The 18,338-nt window shown below is 40.8% G+C and overlaps 1 protein-coding gene across 3 annotated transcripts in view; it reads right to left on the reverse strand.

Moving 5' to 3' along the window:
* rnf44 (ring finger protein 44) overlaps nt 1-18,338 on the reverse strand; it is a 142,810-nt gene that overhangs the window by 87,856 nt on the left and 36,616 nt on the right. The window contains exon 1 of one of the 3 annotated variants that reach the window (XM_060837139.1): nt 2,003-3,055. The exons of 1 other annotated variant lie outside the window; for it this stretch is intronic. Coding sequence is in view for 1 of the 2 variants with exons in the window: in XM_060837138.1 (XP_060693121.1) it covers nt 544-561 (18 nt within the window). In the remaining variant the exon portion in view is untranslated. Of the gene's footprint in view, nt 1-543; nt 573-2,002; nt 3,056-18,338 lie in introns of those variants that run through there. One more of the 3 variants, XM_060837138.1, reaches the window with a different exon arrangement.

The following is an 18,338-nucleotide window of genomic DNA, read 5'->3' on the forward strand; positions in this document are numbered from 1 at the left end:
CAGCAAATATTATGTGTTTAAATTCTGGATTGGGGCTGAGACTTTCATATTCACTAGCAAGTTGTTACTAACTGAGTAGAGTTTACTTTCTACTGTGTGTATCCAATCATTCATTCATTTTATTTTTTTTAAATATCAAAAAATCTTCCAATACTGCTGATATAAATTAAGGAATTATTAGATATATTGTTCAAAAGAATATCTTAACAATCCCACCAAAATAAAAAGTTATAACATATTATTTGCTTCAGTTTACACAACAAATCATAAAGCTTCAACTTCTGTGTTGTAAAAGCAAACTTGTACTTCTTGTGGAACAGGATTTTTCATCTATATAAACAAATACTCATGGCAACTTTAAAATCAATCCAGTCTTATTTCTAAAGGTCAGTAGCCCACAAAATAAAATAGATGTAGATCCCAATAAAAGTTTTGCTAGAAATTAACTCAACTGCTAAGTAGAACAGCACTTGTTAACTGTTTTGTAATAGAAACCAGAGACCCATCAAAAAAGGTAAGCAATTAATAAAAATAAACACAGACCCTGAAAAGGTGATACATGCCCTGAGCACTTCCCTGTGCTTCCTCCCAGCACTTCTTGCTAAATAGTCTCTTCTATCTCGCTGCCCCGCCTTCTCCAAATAGCAATACAGAAGAGATCTGGAACAAGAGATACAACTAAGGTAGATTTCTGTAGTTACCTCAGAGCACAGGAGACCAGATCACACTTTAAAAGGACAGTAAACATTGAGATAACTGGATAAATGGAATGAGGAATGATAAACACAGAGGACTTCCTTTAATGTACAAAAAGGTGGAATGTGAAAGATGCTGGTGACGGGGTCACTTTTGATTTTGACTGAACTGCTTATAAAAAGGTGCCTACTTTAATTTTAAACCCATTATTTTAATTTCCCAAAATCATAAATCAACATGATCACCATGATCAACACATGAAATGCCTCTCATTTGAGAAGCATTCTTTGCATGACAAGAAATGCAGACATATTCTCCTTGTTTAATAGATAGCAAACAAATGCAGAGAATTTTTTTAAAATGGTTTTACCAAATTGTTTCTTTAAAGAGGAGGCCAGCATATAGGACATTGCATGTTTACGTGAAGAAGTTTTGCAGAATTTGAACCACACTGTAAAACAAGCTTGAGTTTACAATGTAGACAATAAAGGCAGCAATCCAGACTAAAACTGCCAATGGAAAAGAAGGATTCTGCTTTCCATCTGTGCTGTTAAAAGTTTTGAAGCCCAGTGAATCCAAACAGCAGCAGCAAAAGACGAAGGGCCACAGAAACACTCTCACTGCAAAGCCTTCCACATACCTTAAAATTTTGGGTGGCTTTGTAATTTTTTTAATTGCTAGTTTAGTTGGAAAGTGTTGTTGAAATATTTCACAACAATTACACATGCTAGTGGACGAGGAAACACACCCTCCCTAGAAAAATAAATAAATAAATAGATAGATAGATAGATAGATAAATGGCCAAACAGTGCGCTAAAGCTTTGTTGGGTCACTAAAAATCCGTCACTCTTGCTCATCTGTAATTATTAGACATCAAACAGCTAGCAGGCCTAGGGCCTTTGCATTCTTCTCAATGCAGCGTTACAATTCAGGCCTCAACATGATCCGACAGAAATGCAAACGGTCCCGGCATTGACCATGCAATAATCCCGATAAATACAACAACAACAGAAAAATAAACCGACGCACTAAGTCGCCGCGTAGCCTGAGCAACCATTGAAAGGAAAGGGGGGAAAATAAGGAAATAAAAAAAAGATAAGGCAGCACCAACAAAAACAAGGCGGGGGCTGCTCGCGGTTAAAAAAAAAGCACAAACAAAAGCCAGCTAAGGATAGGGATCCGAATAAAATCGGAGCAAAGCTGCCTTGGTGCAACCTTCGTACAATGCAAACATACGCCCAAATATTGCTATCCGAAATATGCGCAATACTGTGTTTAAAAAGCGTTTAAAAGCATGCACAGATACCTGATTTAGCTTTTTAATCTGACATCGCTTTAATCGCTGATCTTGCCCACTTCATCCTCCTTCACCTCTCATTACATGTTCAGTGCTTTCCTATTATCTAAGAGCTCTCTTTCTTTCTCTTGGATTTTTTTTTCCCCTGCCTGGGTCCTCCAAGGCTCAAAATGGAACCGTCCAGGGGCGTCACCAAACATAAATAGGTAAGTAATCGTGCTGGGTTTTCACCAATGCGGTTTTCTGGCGGATCCCCGTTCACAAGGCGGGCTCTCAATTCCTGCATTGGGTGGTGTGCAGAGCCAGCGAGCGGCTACTGCCGGGGAATGCTCCGGGATGCATGGGCTGGAGCGGCTGGCAGCGCTCGGCTTTACCCCCACAGCGTGTAGCTTTCATTGGACTGCGCGCCCTGAAACTGGCTACGCCAACCAACGCTGCTGATTGACAGCTGAGCCCAGATCCCAGGCAAGAGGCACACATCAACAAACGACTGCAGATAGTCGGCAAGATCTACTCCGCTCCAGCTGACTACATCTGTTCTAATATATGTATATAAGCAAAAAAAATCAACAAAAAAATTCCCAATATGTGAGCACTTGAAAAGTCACTTGCTTCAGTCCAGGAGTTTGTCAGCACTGCTACAGACTTCTTTGTAATGTTCTGCTTCCCTCCCACGCTGCCTCTTTTAAAAACAAAAAGAAGGCAGAGCGGCGAAAATGAACTCTGCTGCTGACTCTCTCAAATGAAAATAAACTCACTTCAGCTGGCCTGGGCTGACGTGCATGACGCAGGTCACATTTTGTTGCTTCGGGCAACAAGATAGCACAGCCCACAATGACATCGCCGTGTTGTGGATTACAGCTGGAGGAGTAATTTTACATTCTTTGGGTGTATTGGCTTCAGAGCACGACCTGCATCCTGCTCCTCTGGACCTCTTTGGCAGACACCAGAGGGACCTGCCAGAGCTCAAAATGCCCACGATGCAACTGAAAGACACCAGACTAATAGCGATGGAAACCATGAAAGAGTTAAGCATGCTAAAGTGGGCCAAAATCTTCAGCTAGCTGGAACGCATGACCTGATAGCCAAAAGAGAAGTCATTCTAGAGAGAATAACATCCAAAGTTGTACTTTTTTTTCTTAAAAAATAAAAAATGAGTTCACTATTGTTTAAACGTTGAGTTCGTTCTGTTCAATGGAAACCACCACAATCAGTTTTAAAGAGTAGGATCAAACTGCTCCCAGAATAGACTGCTGCACCCTGTCAATCCGAGTCTCTGTCGTCACTGTGGTCACGGAAATCGGGCTATTTATACTGGCGAAAGCACCCAAACCGAAGGAGGAGGAGGAGGAGAATTGCATGTTTGCTTCCTGTTGCACTGAATGAAGTGGCTGGCGATGCATTTCAAAATTGCCATGCATTACAAAAAAAACAGGAATTTACTGTCACTCCTCATTCTGGAATGAGTTACAACTTCACTGTATCCAGATAGTCCAGATGCAAACAACGTGTGTCATTTTATACTCTTTAACATCGAAAATATCTGCTTTGTAGATATGGAATTAAAACAAAATGATTTCCAGCTTAAGTCAGATGCAGTAAATGGTTTGACCAAAAGCTTTGTCAGCGGCTGTGTTTCAAGGCTGGTTGTTGACACGAATGCCTTCAGCTACAATGAAGCAATGGTGGGGGAGACAATGTATAAGCAACCAAAAATCAGGCAAATAGAAGTGGAATGAATGAGGTTTGTCACAGGGATGGCAGCTTTGGTCTACAAATATTTCCTGAAGGAAACTGGCTCATTCAAGAAAGAAAATATGTATGAAATCTTATCATGCTTAATGTAAACTAGTCAGATAAGGTAATGAGCTGTTAATTGTGTGTGTTGACTATACTAAGATCTGTATATCTGAAATAGGAGAGATTAAAAGTAGGATTGTCCAGTGGGACATACAAAAGAATGACCAACGTGAAAGTAAGGGAATGTTTTCTTCTGGCACAAGGGCAGTATTACATGACATAAATGACGAAATCAACTGAGAAGTAACTTAGCAAATGGAGGACCAAAAGCGAGCCCCATCAAAATTTCTAAGTGCTGTTTTAAATAACTGGGAGGTCAGGGTGTCCAGCTTGACATCAGGGCAGCATTTAACAGAGTATGATGTCAAGGAGTCCTAGCAAAGCTGAAGCCAATGAGATTGAGGGGGGAAACTGTCACTGGTTGGGGCCACACCTAGCAAGAATGATAATGATTGCAGTTAGAACATAGAATAGTGCAGCACAGTGCAGGCCGTTCGGTCCTCTATGTTGTGCTGACCTTTCATCCTACTCTCAGATCAAACTAACCTACATACCCTTCATTTTACTATCATCCATGTGCCTATCCAAGGGTTGTTTAAATGTCCCTTAAGTATCCAACTCTACTACTACTCCTGGCAGTGCATTCCATGCATCCACCACTCTGTGGGTAAAGAGCAGACCTCTGACAACTCACCTGAACCTTTGTCCAATCACCTTAAAATTATGCCCCATTGTGATAGTCATTTCTGCCCTGGCAAAAAGTCTCTGGCTATCCACTCTATGCCTCTCACCATCTTGTACAGCTCTAACAAGTCACCTCTCATCTTTCTTCACTCCAATGAGAAAAGCCATAACTCCCTCAACCTTTCTTATTGGAGGTCAACAGCTCAGCCCCAGGATCTCACCAAAATGTATTGTCCTAAGTCTGACCAACATGAACATGGAAATGAGGAAGAGTGGGCCATTTGGCCATTCAAGTCTGCTCCACCATTCAACAGAATTGGTATGACCATATATCTCAATGCGATATTCTGACTTTATCCTCTACCCCATCTAGGTCACAGAGATGTGCTACACGGAAACAGAATCTTCAGTCCAACTCATCCATGCCAGCACTTTGCCCATGTCCCTCTAAACCTTTCCTATTCATATACCCATCCAGATATCTTTTAAATGTTGTATTCGTACCAGCCTCTACCACTTCCTCTGGCAGCCCATTCCAAACACACACCACCTTCTGAAAAAGTTGCCCTTTAGGTCCCTTTTAAATCTTTCCACTCTCACCCTAAACCTATGCCATGTAGTTCTGGACTCCCCGACCCCAGGAAAAAGACCTTGTCTATTTACCCTATCCATGCCCCTTTTGATTTTATAAACCTCTATAAGGTCACCCTCAACCTCCAATGTTCCAGGGAAAACAGCCGCAGCCTATTTGTGTTTAAAGACTTTTTCATAAAAACTGTCTTTCATGAATATATTTAATGACTTGACCTCTGCTGCTTTGTGGTGGAGAATTCCTCAGGTTCATTATTCTTCGAAGGGATTTTTCCTCATCTCAGTCCAAAAGTGTGACTGCCTTGAGCTGACATGGAGGTCTTGACCTTATGTAGAGGTCTTCTTTATCTTTGGCTTCCAGGTAAATGCAGTGCCCTGGCAGGCAATCTTATCCAGATTACATCTTCAGGGTATTCCAACACACTTTAATCAGCTTGCCCTGAGCCCAGCAGTGTCCACTGAACTGTGTTGAACTTTGTCTTAATTTTACTTTAAAATTATTATGTATGACTTCTGACATTGATGTAGGCACCATTGTGGTGCTACTTATAAAACTTTTCACTGTATTTTTCCATGTAAAAGTAGATGTGACAATACATTTCTGTTCTATTCTATTCCATATCCCAAGATTGTGCCCCTGGTTCTAGACTCTCCAACCAAGGAAACACCCTCCCTGCAGGTAGTCTGTCTAGATGAGAGTGGTGCTGAAAAACCCTTCATTCCTGAAGGGCTCTTGCCCGAAACGTCGATTTTCCTGCTCTTCACATGCTGCCTGACCTGCAGTGCTTTTCCAGGACCACTCTAACCTTGATTCTGATCTCCAGCATCTGCAGTCCTCACTTTCATCTAGTCTGTCTAGCCCTGTTAGAATTTTATATATTTCAATCCGATCCCCACTCATCCTTCTAAATGAGTGTAAATATAGGCTCAGTTGAATCAATCTCTCTTCATAGAACAGTCTTGCCATAGAACGGGTACAGCAGAGGTTTACTAGGCTGGTACCAGGGATGACAAGAATACCCTTTCTTAGGAAGGAGACCAAAACTGCATGCAATTATTCCAAGTGTGGTCTTACCAAGACCTTTATGACTGCATTAAGATATCTCTACTTCTGAAATAAAGGCTGCTTTGCTATTGGCCTTTCCCTGCCTGCCTGCCTACTTCCATCGAGTGGAGTTCAAGCTTACACAGACCTCTTTGAACATCCACACTTCCCAATATAACACCATTTAAAGAATACTCATCCTTTCTATTTTTCACAAAGTGTATCTAGGTTGTACTGCATCTGCCATGTATTTGCTTAGCCATATAATTTTTATAAATCACCTCAAAGCTTCCTTGCATTCTCCTCACAACTCAATCATGCCCTGTCTCGTATCATCAGAAAAGTTGGAAATGTTGGATTTGGTTCCATCATCCAAGTCCAGTGTACATTGTGAACAGCTGGGGACCAAGAACCACTGCTTGCAGTACCTCACCTGTCACTGTCTACTGCTTGGAAAAATAAGACTCACTTATTTGCATGCTGTTTTCTGAATGTCAACCAATTCTCTATCCATGCCAATATACTGCTCCCTTTTCCATGTGCTTTAACATTGCCCTCTAAACTCTTGAAGGACCTGATTCAAAGCCTTCTGAAATATACAATGTTCAATGGTTCTTCCTTACTTACCCCAGTAGTTACATCCTCAAAACAATCTCCAATAGATTTAAGCTTGATTTGCCTTTCACAACCCCATAGTGGCTTTGTTCAATCCAACTAATATTTTCCAAATGTTCTGTTATCACTAATTTTATAATAGACAACTAGCATTTTCCTCCACATTCGATCTGTATCCCGGTTTTTCTCTCTCTTTTTAAATAGCAAAGTTAATTCTGCCAACCTCTAATTTGTGGGAGCTGCTCCAGAGTCTATAGAATTTTGAGATGACAACCAAGGCATCCAATATTTGCAGGCCACTTCCTTTACTACTTTGGGATGTAGATTTCCAAGTCCCACTGCTTTGACAGCCTCTAGCCCCATTAATTTCCCCAGCACCATTTTCTTATTAATATTTCTTTTCTTCAATTCCACCTTGTCACTAGACCTTTGTTTTCCTGGCATCTTTAGGAAGCTGCTTGTGCCCTCGTTTGTGAAGACAGAACCAAAGTATGTGTTTAATTCTTCTGCCATTCTGTTGTTCCCGATTATAATTTCCCTGGCTTTTAACTTTAAGGGATCTATATTTGTCTTTCCTAATATTTTTCTCTTTACATATTTATAGATGTTTTTATGGTCTATTTCTATGTTCCCTGCAATTCTACTCTCATTCTCCATTTCCCATTTCCCCTTCTTGATCAAAACTGCTTTACCAAAGGCATCATAAATGTCCGAAGTGTGATATTCCCAGACGGCTGCATAATATTTAGCCACCTTTCACCACTCCTCGGATACAAAAGCAGTATGTGTCCATGTGCAATAATACCTGGACAACATCTAGGTTCAGGCCGATATGTAGTGAGTAATATTCGTTCCACACAAGTAACAAGTAATGTCAATCTCCAACAAATGAACATTGTGCTTTGACACTCAAAGGTATTACCATTGTTGAATCCATTTTAAAAAATTACACAATTGGATGCAAGTTTGCTCGCTGAACTGGAATGTTTATTTTCAGACCTTTTGTCACCATACTAGGTAATATCAGTGAGCCTCTGGTGAAGCCTTCTCAAAACTCACAATTTCACAATTCTTAACAAGCAAGCATTCCATTGACTAACAAAAACTTCAGTTGGAAAAACTATCCATCTGTGGCTACTTAAAAGTTAAAACTAGAACTAGACTAAAATAAATGGTTTAAGATTTCCAACGAGTAACTTGATTAGAACCTTTAGAAATCAGGAAGGGAGACCAAAATTGATACCGGGGGACAAATAAAATTAAAACAAACTAGCAAGAAATATAATAACAGATCATAAGTTCCTCCACAATTAAATGAAACAATAGAGTGAAAAATTTGAGCATGGGTCCTTCTAACTACATCATACATGACATGATATTTCGGCTTTGTATTGATGGAAAGAGTGACTACACAAATGAAGCACTAATCATGGCAGGAATTGAATGAACGTAGGATCCCATCCAATGGCCTGCACACTTGGTCTGCCAGTTTAAATTGAATGGAGAAAAGCCTCACCTTGATGATTCAGCACAGTCAATGTAGTCCAGCAAAATCACTCCTACTCTGTCAGCAGCATATTGTGTGATGTCCAGGAAAGGGAAGATGGAGAAAGGATACACAAACGTGAGGTCTCTGCTGAAAGTCCTCCACTTTCCCTCCAACCCTCACTCCAAATTAGTTCCCCATGTGCTGCCTCCTGTCTCAATGGCAAAACTGGTCTCTGCACAAATGCACTGTTACAAATTGGATAGCTGATTACTAGAACCAGCCTTTATTCTGAGTCACATTGAGCTACAGAGTTAAACATTACAAACATACATCTCCCAATAGAATTTCAACAGTTTCAGTAAGTGAGAGGTGACCTCATAGAAGTTTATAAAATAATGAGGGAGTTAATGGCATTCTCTAGGATTAGGATTTTTAAAGGTGAGAGGAGACAAATTTTAAATTTTTTAAAATTGGGGGGGGGGGGTTGCAGGGGAGCTTTTTATTAAAACACAGAGGATGATTCACATGTGGAATGAACTTCTTGAGGAAGTGGTGGACGTGGGTACAAATTACAACATTTAAAAGACATTTGGATAAGGACTACTTTAGGTTGAGATTATGATCAACATGGACCAAAGGAGCTGCTTCCATGCTGTTTGACTCTATGACAATGACACTAAAGTGTCTTTAAGTTATTTTTGATCTAACTGTTCTTTCATGTCATGACACATCTCTATTTTAGATCTAAAGGCTGGAATCTTCTCAGGCCCTGAATGATGCGGGCATTGGAGAGTCAACTGGCAACATTGAATGACAGAAATGAGGTTCTTGAGGAAAGAAATAGTCTGGTTCTGCAACTGAACTTTGAACAGTGAGATGAGATTCTCGCTAGTGAGTGATGAGAGGTCTGTTTGCAATACCATTTGTACTAATCTTGTCTCCCTGACATTGCCTATTCTAACTGAAAATGTGTTGCTGGTTAAAGCACAGCAGGTTAGGCAGCATCCAAGGAACAGGAAATTCGACGTTTCGGGCCAGAGCCATTCTATTCTACCACGTGCCAGATAGAAATTAGACAGCAATGCTTCCCAGCATGGAAGTCAGAGGATCCAGCTCACTACTTGCTCCTCCAGACTGCAGTCCTGAATATCTCAGGGCACACTGCATTGCCAACAACAGCCTATTTCCCCATAGTCATCCACAGATGTTGGCTTCACAAATCTATTGGTCTCTCGGTATATTCAGTTCACATCCCTGACTCACTCATAATACAGTATCTCACTCAGTGCTGCACTTTGGAGCACCTCGGAACCTTTCATTTTAATGCAGACGCCAGGGCACTTTCAGAGCAGAGACAAGCTCTGAACTCATGAATTGGATCAGGATGCATCTCAGGGCTCTTGCTCTTCATTGCTCACTCACATTGCACCTTTTTGGATGCTCACAGTATCTCAGTCTTGCTTTTTTGCATGCTTCCTCTTCAGCCACAGCATAAAGGCTCACAATATTTCTGTCTTGACTTGCTATCTAGTTCAGACACAAAGCCATGCAGCCTGTGAGTGATCAGGGAAGGGGGTAACCATGCTGTTGTATGACACTGTACTTTATCAATGTTACACCTATGCCAGTGCCAGCAGTTTGCAAACATGATGGCATGTATGTCAGTCAATGGTCATATCTTAAGTCTGAGGGGAGTAGTCTTTAGTCTGATTAAAGGAAACAGCCTTTAGTCAGGGTAAAGGCACAGTAAGTCAAGAGAAGGTCCAATATCAGTCTAGGGGCTTGGACTTGGTCAGTCAGGGGTCTGGTGACTGAGGTACTCTCAGCCCTGTACGCCCAATCCAACCAGTCCGTTGGGGAACTGTATGACCATTAGTTAGGACTGCTTCTCCAAGTTGCTAAGGAAGGAGGAAGGGCTATGGTCAGTCCAGAGGTACAGGAGCATAATCAGGGATCGAACAGCAGTAGGAAAGCTGGTGAAAGTCGCATGTAGGGATTGGAGGCAACACACTGGGAAGTAGAGAGGACAATAATTGTGAAGAGAATCAACTCAATATATTAAGGTGAGAGACAATAGAATATTAAAGAGTAATGGCCCCATTCTCGATTTGATACGGTTATGGGGCGTGGCAGGGTAGGGGCGGGGGTGTGCAGTGGAGAACTGTGGATGAGTATGCTGTATGTCTGAGGCTCAGAGGGTAATATGGGGAAACAAACAGTTAAATAAATGGGCTGTGTAGGAATGTGGAGATGATCAATGCTGATGGAGTTGTCAGGGAATGCAAGGAAGTAAGGAATATGAAGATTAGGGCGAGGGGTCTTTTCCCACACTGAGAGGCTGAGCTTGTGAGGCTTGATGCCTGATGCCTGTTGCCTTCTCATCCAAATCACAAATGTACAATGGAAATTAAACTGGATAACATCGCACCCAGAGTAATTGTTTCATTCTCTGAAGAAGGAGCCCTTGAAAGAGCAATAGCATTAAACAGCAACCCATAAAGTATTGTCGAAGGATATCGGTTATCACAAAATTCTGTAGGTGGTCTTTACACATTGACCAATCCCGTGGAGTAAGGATCCTGACCAAGCACTCTTAACCAACTCTTGAAAAAGGCCTGGAATGTCAACTCTCTTGCTGCTTAGATGCTGCCTGACCGGCTGTGCCTTTTCCAGCGCCACACTTTAAAGACTCTGACTCTCCAGCATCTGCAGTCCTTACTATCTCCTAACAATATAAATCCATCCTACTAATGGCTATGAGGCACAGGCAATGTCGTGTGGCTAATTAAAAAGGATTCACCCGAGTTACCAAAGTAGCAATCACCTTCCAAATCTGAACAAGGTGTAAGAGCTGTTCACTTTACACCATGAACCATAAAACACTCACACCATGTGCTTCCAAATAAAACTGTTGGACTATAACCTGATGTTCGGTGAGTTTTAAATTATGTTCAACCCAATCCCACACCAGTACCTCCATATCATCGACATCATCATAACTGCCAGCTCAAAGTGGAGAGGATCTCCAAGAAGAGTATAAATCTGTTGGACTATAACCTGCTGTTGTGAGATTTTTAACTTTGCCAACCCAGTGAAACATGCACCTCCACAACATGGCTAACATTATCCAAATGCAGCACTGCTTTTCCTAGGTACTGTAGGAACGGAATTGGACTGGTGAAGGCTTCATTATTGCTGCCATATATACAATCTGGATTTCAAAACTGGTAAATAGTTGGGCGATTTGAGGTCCCAACATTTGTGGGAAGAGTGAAACAAGCCTTGTTTATTTTCAAATCTTAAGATTTTACCTTACTGTCGCTATCATTGTTAGTAGCTGTCTGTGAAGAAAATTATAAACGACAAATAGGTTTCATGATCTTTTCCCCCCCCAAAGGTGACACAGCAGCGCCAATTTAGAATTGGCAGCACAGCATATATGCACTAAAATATATCAACTTTAATTTAGAACTTACTTCAAATTTAGTTTTAAAAAAAAAGCAATTCAAGGGAAATGTTTAAGAAAATAAGCAATGGCTGCAATCACAACCCACTCACCTTAATTCAAAATAGGTTAAATCAAATTAACTCCTACTTCAATTTTATGATAATTAAATTTTTCTTATGTATAAATTCTCAATCGCAGTACTATTTAAATTCCATAATTTAATTTATTGCATGATTTTGTTTAAAAAACCCCGAAAAAGTAGCTTTGAAAATACACGAGTCTAGATTAGAGTGGTGCTAGAAAAATATAGCAGGTCAGCAGCATCCGAGGAGTAGGATACTGCCTGACCTGCTGTGCTTTTCCAACATCACTGTAATCTAGACTCTAATTTCCAGCATCTGCAGTCCTCACTTTTGCCTTGAAAAAAAAACAGGAGATGATTGTACTAACTGTTGCCCTTGAATCTGCAGGAGACTCATGCAAGATAATTTAGTGTCCACAATATAAGAGTTTCATTTCCATGAATGGACCTAAACTTATTTCTCAAGCTCAATTAATTTTCACAGAAAAAAGTTACATTATAATATAGCTAGTCTTTTGAGCAAAATCTTAGAATTATCCTTCCTATAATTAAACACATTTTTTGGACAGTGTCAGACACACTTCCAAGTTTTGTTTTGCAGACATCATGAAAGAAAATTTTCCTAGGATCGGGTAGATTGAAGCTGGAGGAAACAACAAACTAGAGAGAGCCCAGTTTCACATTTTCAGCCATTTAAACATTTTAAAAAAACAACAGTATTAAATGGTAGTTGTCATTTACCAGAGCTTATAGTTAATAATCCTAAGTGTTCAACAAAGCAGCTAGCATCATTTTGCCTATTTTTTTGAAAACTTTAAATTGATTAAAAGCAACTTGTATATTATATGCCAAAACAAACAATGACAAAAATAACTTCCTTCACATGAGAGGTAGGAGAAGAAGAATTTATCTTTGATTCCCAGCCTTTACTTTCATAAACAGACAAAACTTCAAACAGATATTGACAATGCTTAGCAATCAATTTCCTGGATTTTTACCCCCACAGAGACAGCTGGGCATTATGTATTTGAAATTTTAAATTTTTTTCTTTAAGTTTTACTTTCACTAATTCTGAGAAAATAATTTATTGCATTATGAGGCAAATTTCTAACATCAACAATTTTTATTTTGTACCATAGCACATATTGAGAGAAGAGCTCAATTTGGTTAGCTTTATTAGGTTTTACCCAGAATTGAATGATCTTTCCAGCTATCCATTTATGCGTATGTGATAATAAATCTGCCAGTGGAGACATCAGGAAGGTAATGCATAATCAGAAATGAAACTCAATTTTTGTATTGCTAATTTTCACTGCATCTGAAAATAAGTAGTTCTGTGACTGTTGTAAACTATCTAGTATGATCAGTCAAGTGGTTATACTTCACAAAAGAGTCTAGTAGGTCTGATAGGCTATTTTGTCCGAACATCACAGTGCATCAAAACAGAGCTTACATAAAACCCACATATTGAGATCGGGATTAGTAATTAGGAACAAGAAGCCAATGAGATTCCCCCTCATATCATCATACAATTCCTACAGTATGAAAGCAGGCCATTTAACCCGTCAAGTCCATACTGCTCTCCAAAGAGCATTCTACCCAGACTCACTCCATCCCCCCATCCCTGTAACTATGTATTTCCCAAGGCTAATCCATCTAACATGCACATCCTTGGACTGTGGGAGGAAATACACGCAGATACAGGGAGAATGTGCAAACTCCACACAGCCTGAGATTGGAATTGAACCCAGGTCTCTGGTACTAAGAGGCAGCAGTGCTAACCACTGAGCCACCTTTTAGAATGGGGAGCTGAAAGTGACTGAACAACTATCTGAGTAAAGATAGCTTTTAGATTTTCTGCTCTATTTTCTATCAATTTGCTTAAAGGTTCTTTGATTTAATATTTTTGCCTAAAGCAATAGAGCAACTCACCAAGGTTCCAAACATCTTTATATTGACCTTGAAGGATAAGAGCAGCAGATACAGGAAAATAATCTGCAAGTCTCCCTTTATGCCACATGCTATTCCTAATTTGGAACGATAGCACTGTTCCTTCACAGTCAGTGGATCAAATACAGCTCCTAACAGTACTGTGAATGCCCCACACTCTGAGGACTGCAATGTTCAAGAAGGCAGCTCATCATTACCTTCCCGAAGACAATCAGAGGAACAATAAATGCTTGCCGACCTAGCTATGCCTACATCTGATGAACAAAGTATTTAGAAAAATAGAAAGCAGATTCTGCAGTCCGAAGATCTGAAATTTGCATATTGTCCCCCAAGTTCGACCACAGGCACCTGAACTAGCCAAACAATAGATTGGTTCTCACTCAAGTCTTGAATAAACTAATTTACTTGTTTCTCCAAATTTACTTGAATAATAACTAGAGGACAGCTCAGAAGGATTTTATTCCAATTTGATTTATAGACTGCTTTTTAAAATCCGCAAATCTGTGGCCTATCACATCTTATAATGTGTGGTTTAAAAAAATTAAAATACCCCAAATCAATCAGGAATTTTGTGTGTGTAAGTGTGAACTATGAAATTGCAGAAACATGCTTTTCATTCTTTCACAAGGGTAAACTTCAAACAATTGATAAAATGGCCTATTTTTTATTTCTGTTCCAGGTGTCAGTACTACCTAGGAATTCAAGGTTATCCATACATGCAAACATTCAAAAGATACAGGCACATAATTTGTCTTCCTATTCTTGAAAGACTTGGTCAGCATTAGGCAGATCAACACCATTTTCAGAGAAAACTGAAAATTTTGAATGTTTTTTCTATCGACCCTGTCTCAAAACTACTAATCACTAGCCTTCCTTGTTTCAAACTGATGTGATGCTGGGAGGACAGCCAAAGAACTTTCAAATCACAGCTGCTTCTTCTCAGAGTTTAAGAAATGTATGAATACATCATTCTAACAACATTGATGTTGTGGGCGGCACGGTGGCACAGTGGTTAGCACTGCTGCCTCACAGCGCCTGAAGACCCGGGTTCAATTCCCGACTCAGGCGACTGACTGTGTGGAGTTTGCACGTTCTCCCCGTGTCTGCGTGGGTTTCCTCCGGGTGCTCCGGTTTCCTCCCACAGTCCAAAGATGTGCGGGTCAGGTGAATTGGCCATGCTAAATTGCCCGTAGTGTTAGGTAAGGGGTAATGTAGGGGTATGGGTGGGTTTCGCTTTGGCGGTTCGGTGTGGACTTGTTGGGCCGAAGGGCCTGTTTCCACACTGTAAGTTAAGTCTAATCTAATCTAAAAAAATTTCCACAATTTTAAGCAGGAAGAGATGCAGTTTTAGTAAACCAAAACTTTCTTAAGAGAGCTCTGATTCTACATCTCTGATGTTATCGCCTAACAGACTGTGGGTATGGAGCCTGAGATCAAGTGGAATTGTGGAACAGGGAATGACTATATGCTAAGGGATAATTGGATGGACATTTTATTGGGTGTCTTTGTATGTGTTCATATGGAAGAAGTAATCAGAATTGGAAGTTTGTGGGGTGGGCATATAAATGAAACTCTAACTACAAAATAGATGCCTGAACTCTACCTTGCGAGCTTTTCTCCCTTGGTATTTAATATTGTTTACAGAGGATGGTTCACAGTGTGAGCTATTGTGTTATAGGCTTTATTAACTCACTCACCAGCTCATTATATTTTCTAATACAGGATTGCCGTTCATTCATAATTCTTTACTAACCCATTATTTTCTATAACACAGTTTCACTCATTCATTCATAAAACCGCCAAGGTTCTGTAGTATCCAAATTTAAAAACACCCCTTTCAAACTCATTACTGCATTTCCACACCTTATCAGCCATTGGTGTTTACCTCTGAGTAAGTGCAGCTGACAGAACAATATCATCTCCATCAAGTCTCCATGAAACATAATAATATTAATCAGCCTTTACCAACTGAACCGTACTGGTACTATTATCCTTGGGGGAGTTTTTGCTACTGCTGTTAGGGAGGTTTTAAACTAATATGGCAGAGGGCTGGGAATCAGAAGAGAAGAGTAGTAGACAGTGAGGTGGAAACTAGAGACTGTAAGGAACAGGATCATGAAGTTAGCATTACCAAAGGGAAGACTAGGCAGAGAGTAGATGAACGCAAAAGAACTGGTGGCCTGAAGTGCATATACTTTAATGCAAGGAGTATAGTGGGTAAGGCAAATGAACTTAGGGCTTGGATTGATGCCTGGGTGTATGATGTTATTGCAATCACAGAGACTTGGTTGAAGGAAGGATATGATTGGCAACTAAATGTTCCAGGATAAAGATGCTTCAGACAGGACAGGGAGGGAACTAAAAGGGGTGGACGAGTTGTATTGCTGGTCAGGGATGATATCATGGCTGTGCTAAACGAGGACACTATGGTGGGCTTGAGTGGTGAGGCATTATGGGTAGAGCTGAAAAATAATAAGGGTGCAGTTACATTGTTGGGGCTGTATTACAGGCCTCCCAACAGTGAGCGTGAGGTAGAAGGACAAATAGGTAACAGATTATGGAAAGATGTAGAGGCAACAGGGTGGTGGTGATGAGAGATTTTAATTTTCCCAACATTGACGGGGATACACAGTGTCAGAGGTCTGGATGGGGCAGAATTTGTAAGGAGCATCCAGGAAAGTTTTCTAGAGCAGTCAGTATGTCAATAGTCCGATGAGGGAAGGGGCCATATTGAACCTGGTATTGGAGAATGTACCAGGCCAGGAGTAGAAGTTGCAGTGGAGGATTTCTTTGGGAATACTGACCCACAATTCTGTAAGTTTTAGAATACTTGTAGACAAAGATGAGAGTGGTCCTAAGGGAAGAGTACTAAACTGGACCAAGGCCAATTATATCAAAATTTGGCAGGAGCTGGGAAATGTGGTTTGGGAGCAGATATTGGAAGGCAAGTCCACATTTGATATGTGGAAGGCTTTCAAAGATAGGTTGAAGATAGTGCAGGATAGGCACATCCCTTTGAAACATGGACAGGAAAGCAAGGTTCATGAAGGGCAGCACGGTGGCTCAGTGGTTAGCAATGCTGCCTCACAGCACCAGGGACCCAGGCCCCCCCAGCCTTGGGCAACTGTCTGTGTGGAGTTTGCACATTTTCCCCGTGTTCGCGTGGATTTCCTCCGGGTGCTCAGTTTTCCTCCCACAGTCCAAAGATGTGCAGGTTAGGTGAATTGGCCATGCTAAATTGCCCATAGTGTGAGGTGCATTAGTCAGGGGTAAATATAGGAGAATGGGTCTAGGTGGGTTGCTCTTTGGAGGGTCAGTGTGGACTTGTTGGGCCGAAGGGCCTGTTTCCACACTGTAGGGAATCTAATCAATTAACCGTGGATGACAGGAGAAATCGTGCAACTAGCCAAGAGGAAAAGGGAAGCGTACATAAGGTCTAGGCAGCCAAGAACAGACAGGCTTTGGTGGAATATCTTAAATGAGGAATTAAAAGGGGTCATGAAATAACTTTAGCAAGCAGAATTAAAGAGAATCCCAAGGCATTTTATTCATATATAAGAAGCATGGAGGTAACGACAGAAAGGGTTGGTCCATTAAAGGATAAGGAAGGAAGGTTGTGTGTCGAACCTGAGAAAATCGGTGAGATTCTCAATGATTACGTTGAATCAGTGTTCACTGAGGAGAGGGACATGATGCATGTTGAGATTAGAGACAGAGGTTTGGTCACCCTGGATCATGTTGACATAAGGAGGGAAGATGTGTTGGGTAGGTTAAAGGATTTTAAGGTGGACAAATCCCTAGGACCCGATAGGATCTATACCAAGTTGCTGATGGAGGAGAGAGGGGAAAGAGCTGGGGCCCTGACAGATATCTTTGCAGCATCCTTAAACACAGGTGAAGTGCCGGAGGACTGGAGGATTGCTCAGGTTATCCCCTTGTACAAGAAGGGTAGTAGGGATATTCCAGATAACTACAGACCAGTGAGCCTGATATCAGCGGTGGAAAGTTGCTGGAGAAGATACTGAGGGATAAAATCTATTTATATTTAGAAAAGAATGACTTATCAGTGATAGACAACATGGTTTTGTGTGGCGGAGATCGTGCCTTACTAACTTAATAGAGTTCTTTGAGGAAGTGACCAAGTTGACAGATGAAGGAAGGGCTGTAGATGTCATATACATGGACTTTAGTAAGGTATTTGATAAGGTTCCCCATGGTAAACTAATGGAGTAAGTGAAGTCATATGGTGTGCAGGGTGTTCTAGCTAGGTGGATAAAGAACTGGTTGAGCAACAGGAGACAGAGTAGTAGTTGAAATGGAGAAAGGTGACCAGTGGTGTTCCACAGGGATCAGTGCTGCGGCCAGTGTTGTTTGTGATATACATAAATAATCTGGAAAAGGACATTGCTGGTCTGATCAGTAAGTTTGCAGATTACATGAAGATGGATGAAGCAGCAGAAAGCATAGGGGACTGTCAAAGAATACAGGAGGATATAGATAGACTGGAGAGTGGGCAGAGAAGTGGCTGATGGAGTTCAATCCAGGAAAATATGAGGTGATGCATTTTGGGAAGTCTAATTCTAGAGCAGACTATACTGTAAATGGAACAGCCTTGGGAAAAGTTGATGTGCAGAGAGATCT

Source organism: Hemiscyllium ocellatum, chromosome 16, assembly GCF_020745735.1.
Source record: "Hemiscyllium ocellatum isolate sHemOce1 chromosome 16, sHemOce1.pat.X.cur, whole genome shotgun sequence".
NCBI classification, from domain to species: Eukaryota; Metazoa; Chordata; class Chondrichthyes; order Orectolobiformes; family Hemiscylliidae; genus Hemiscyllium; species Hemiscyllium ocellatum.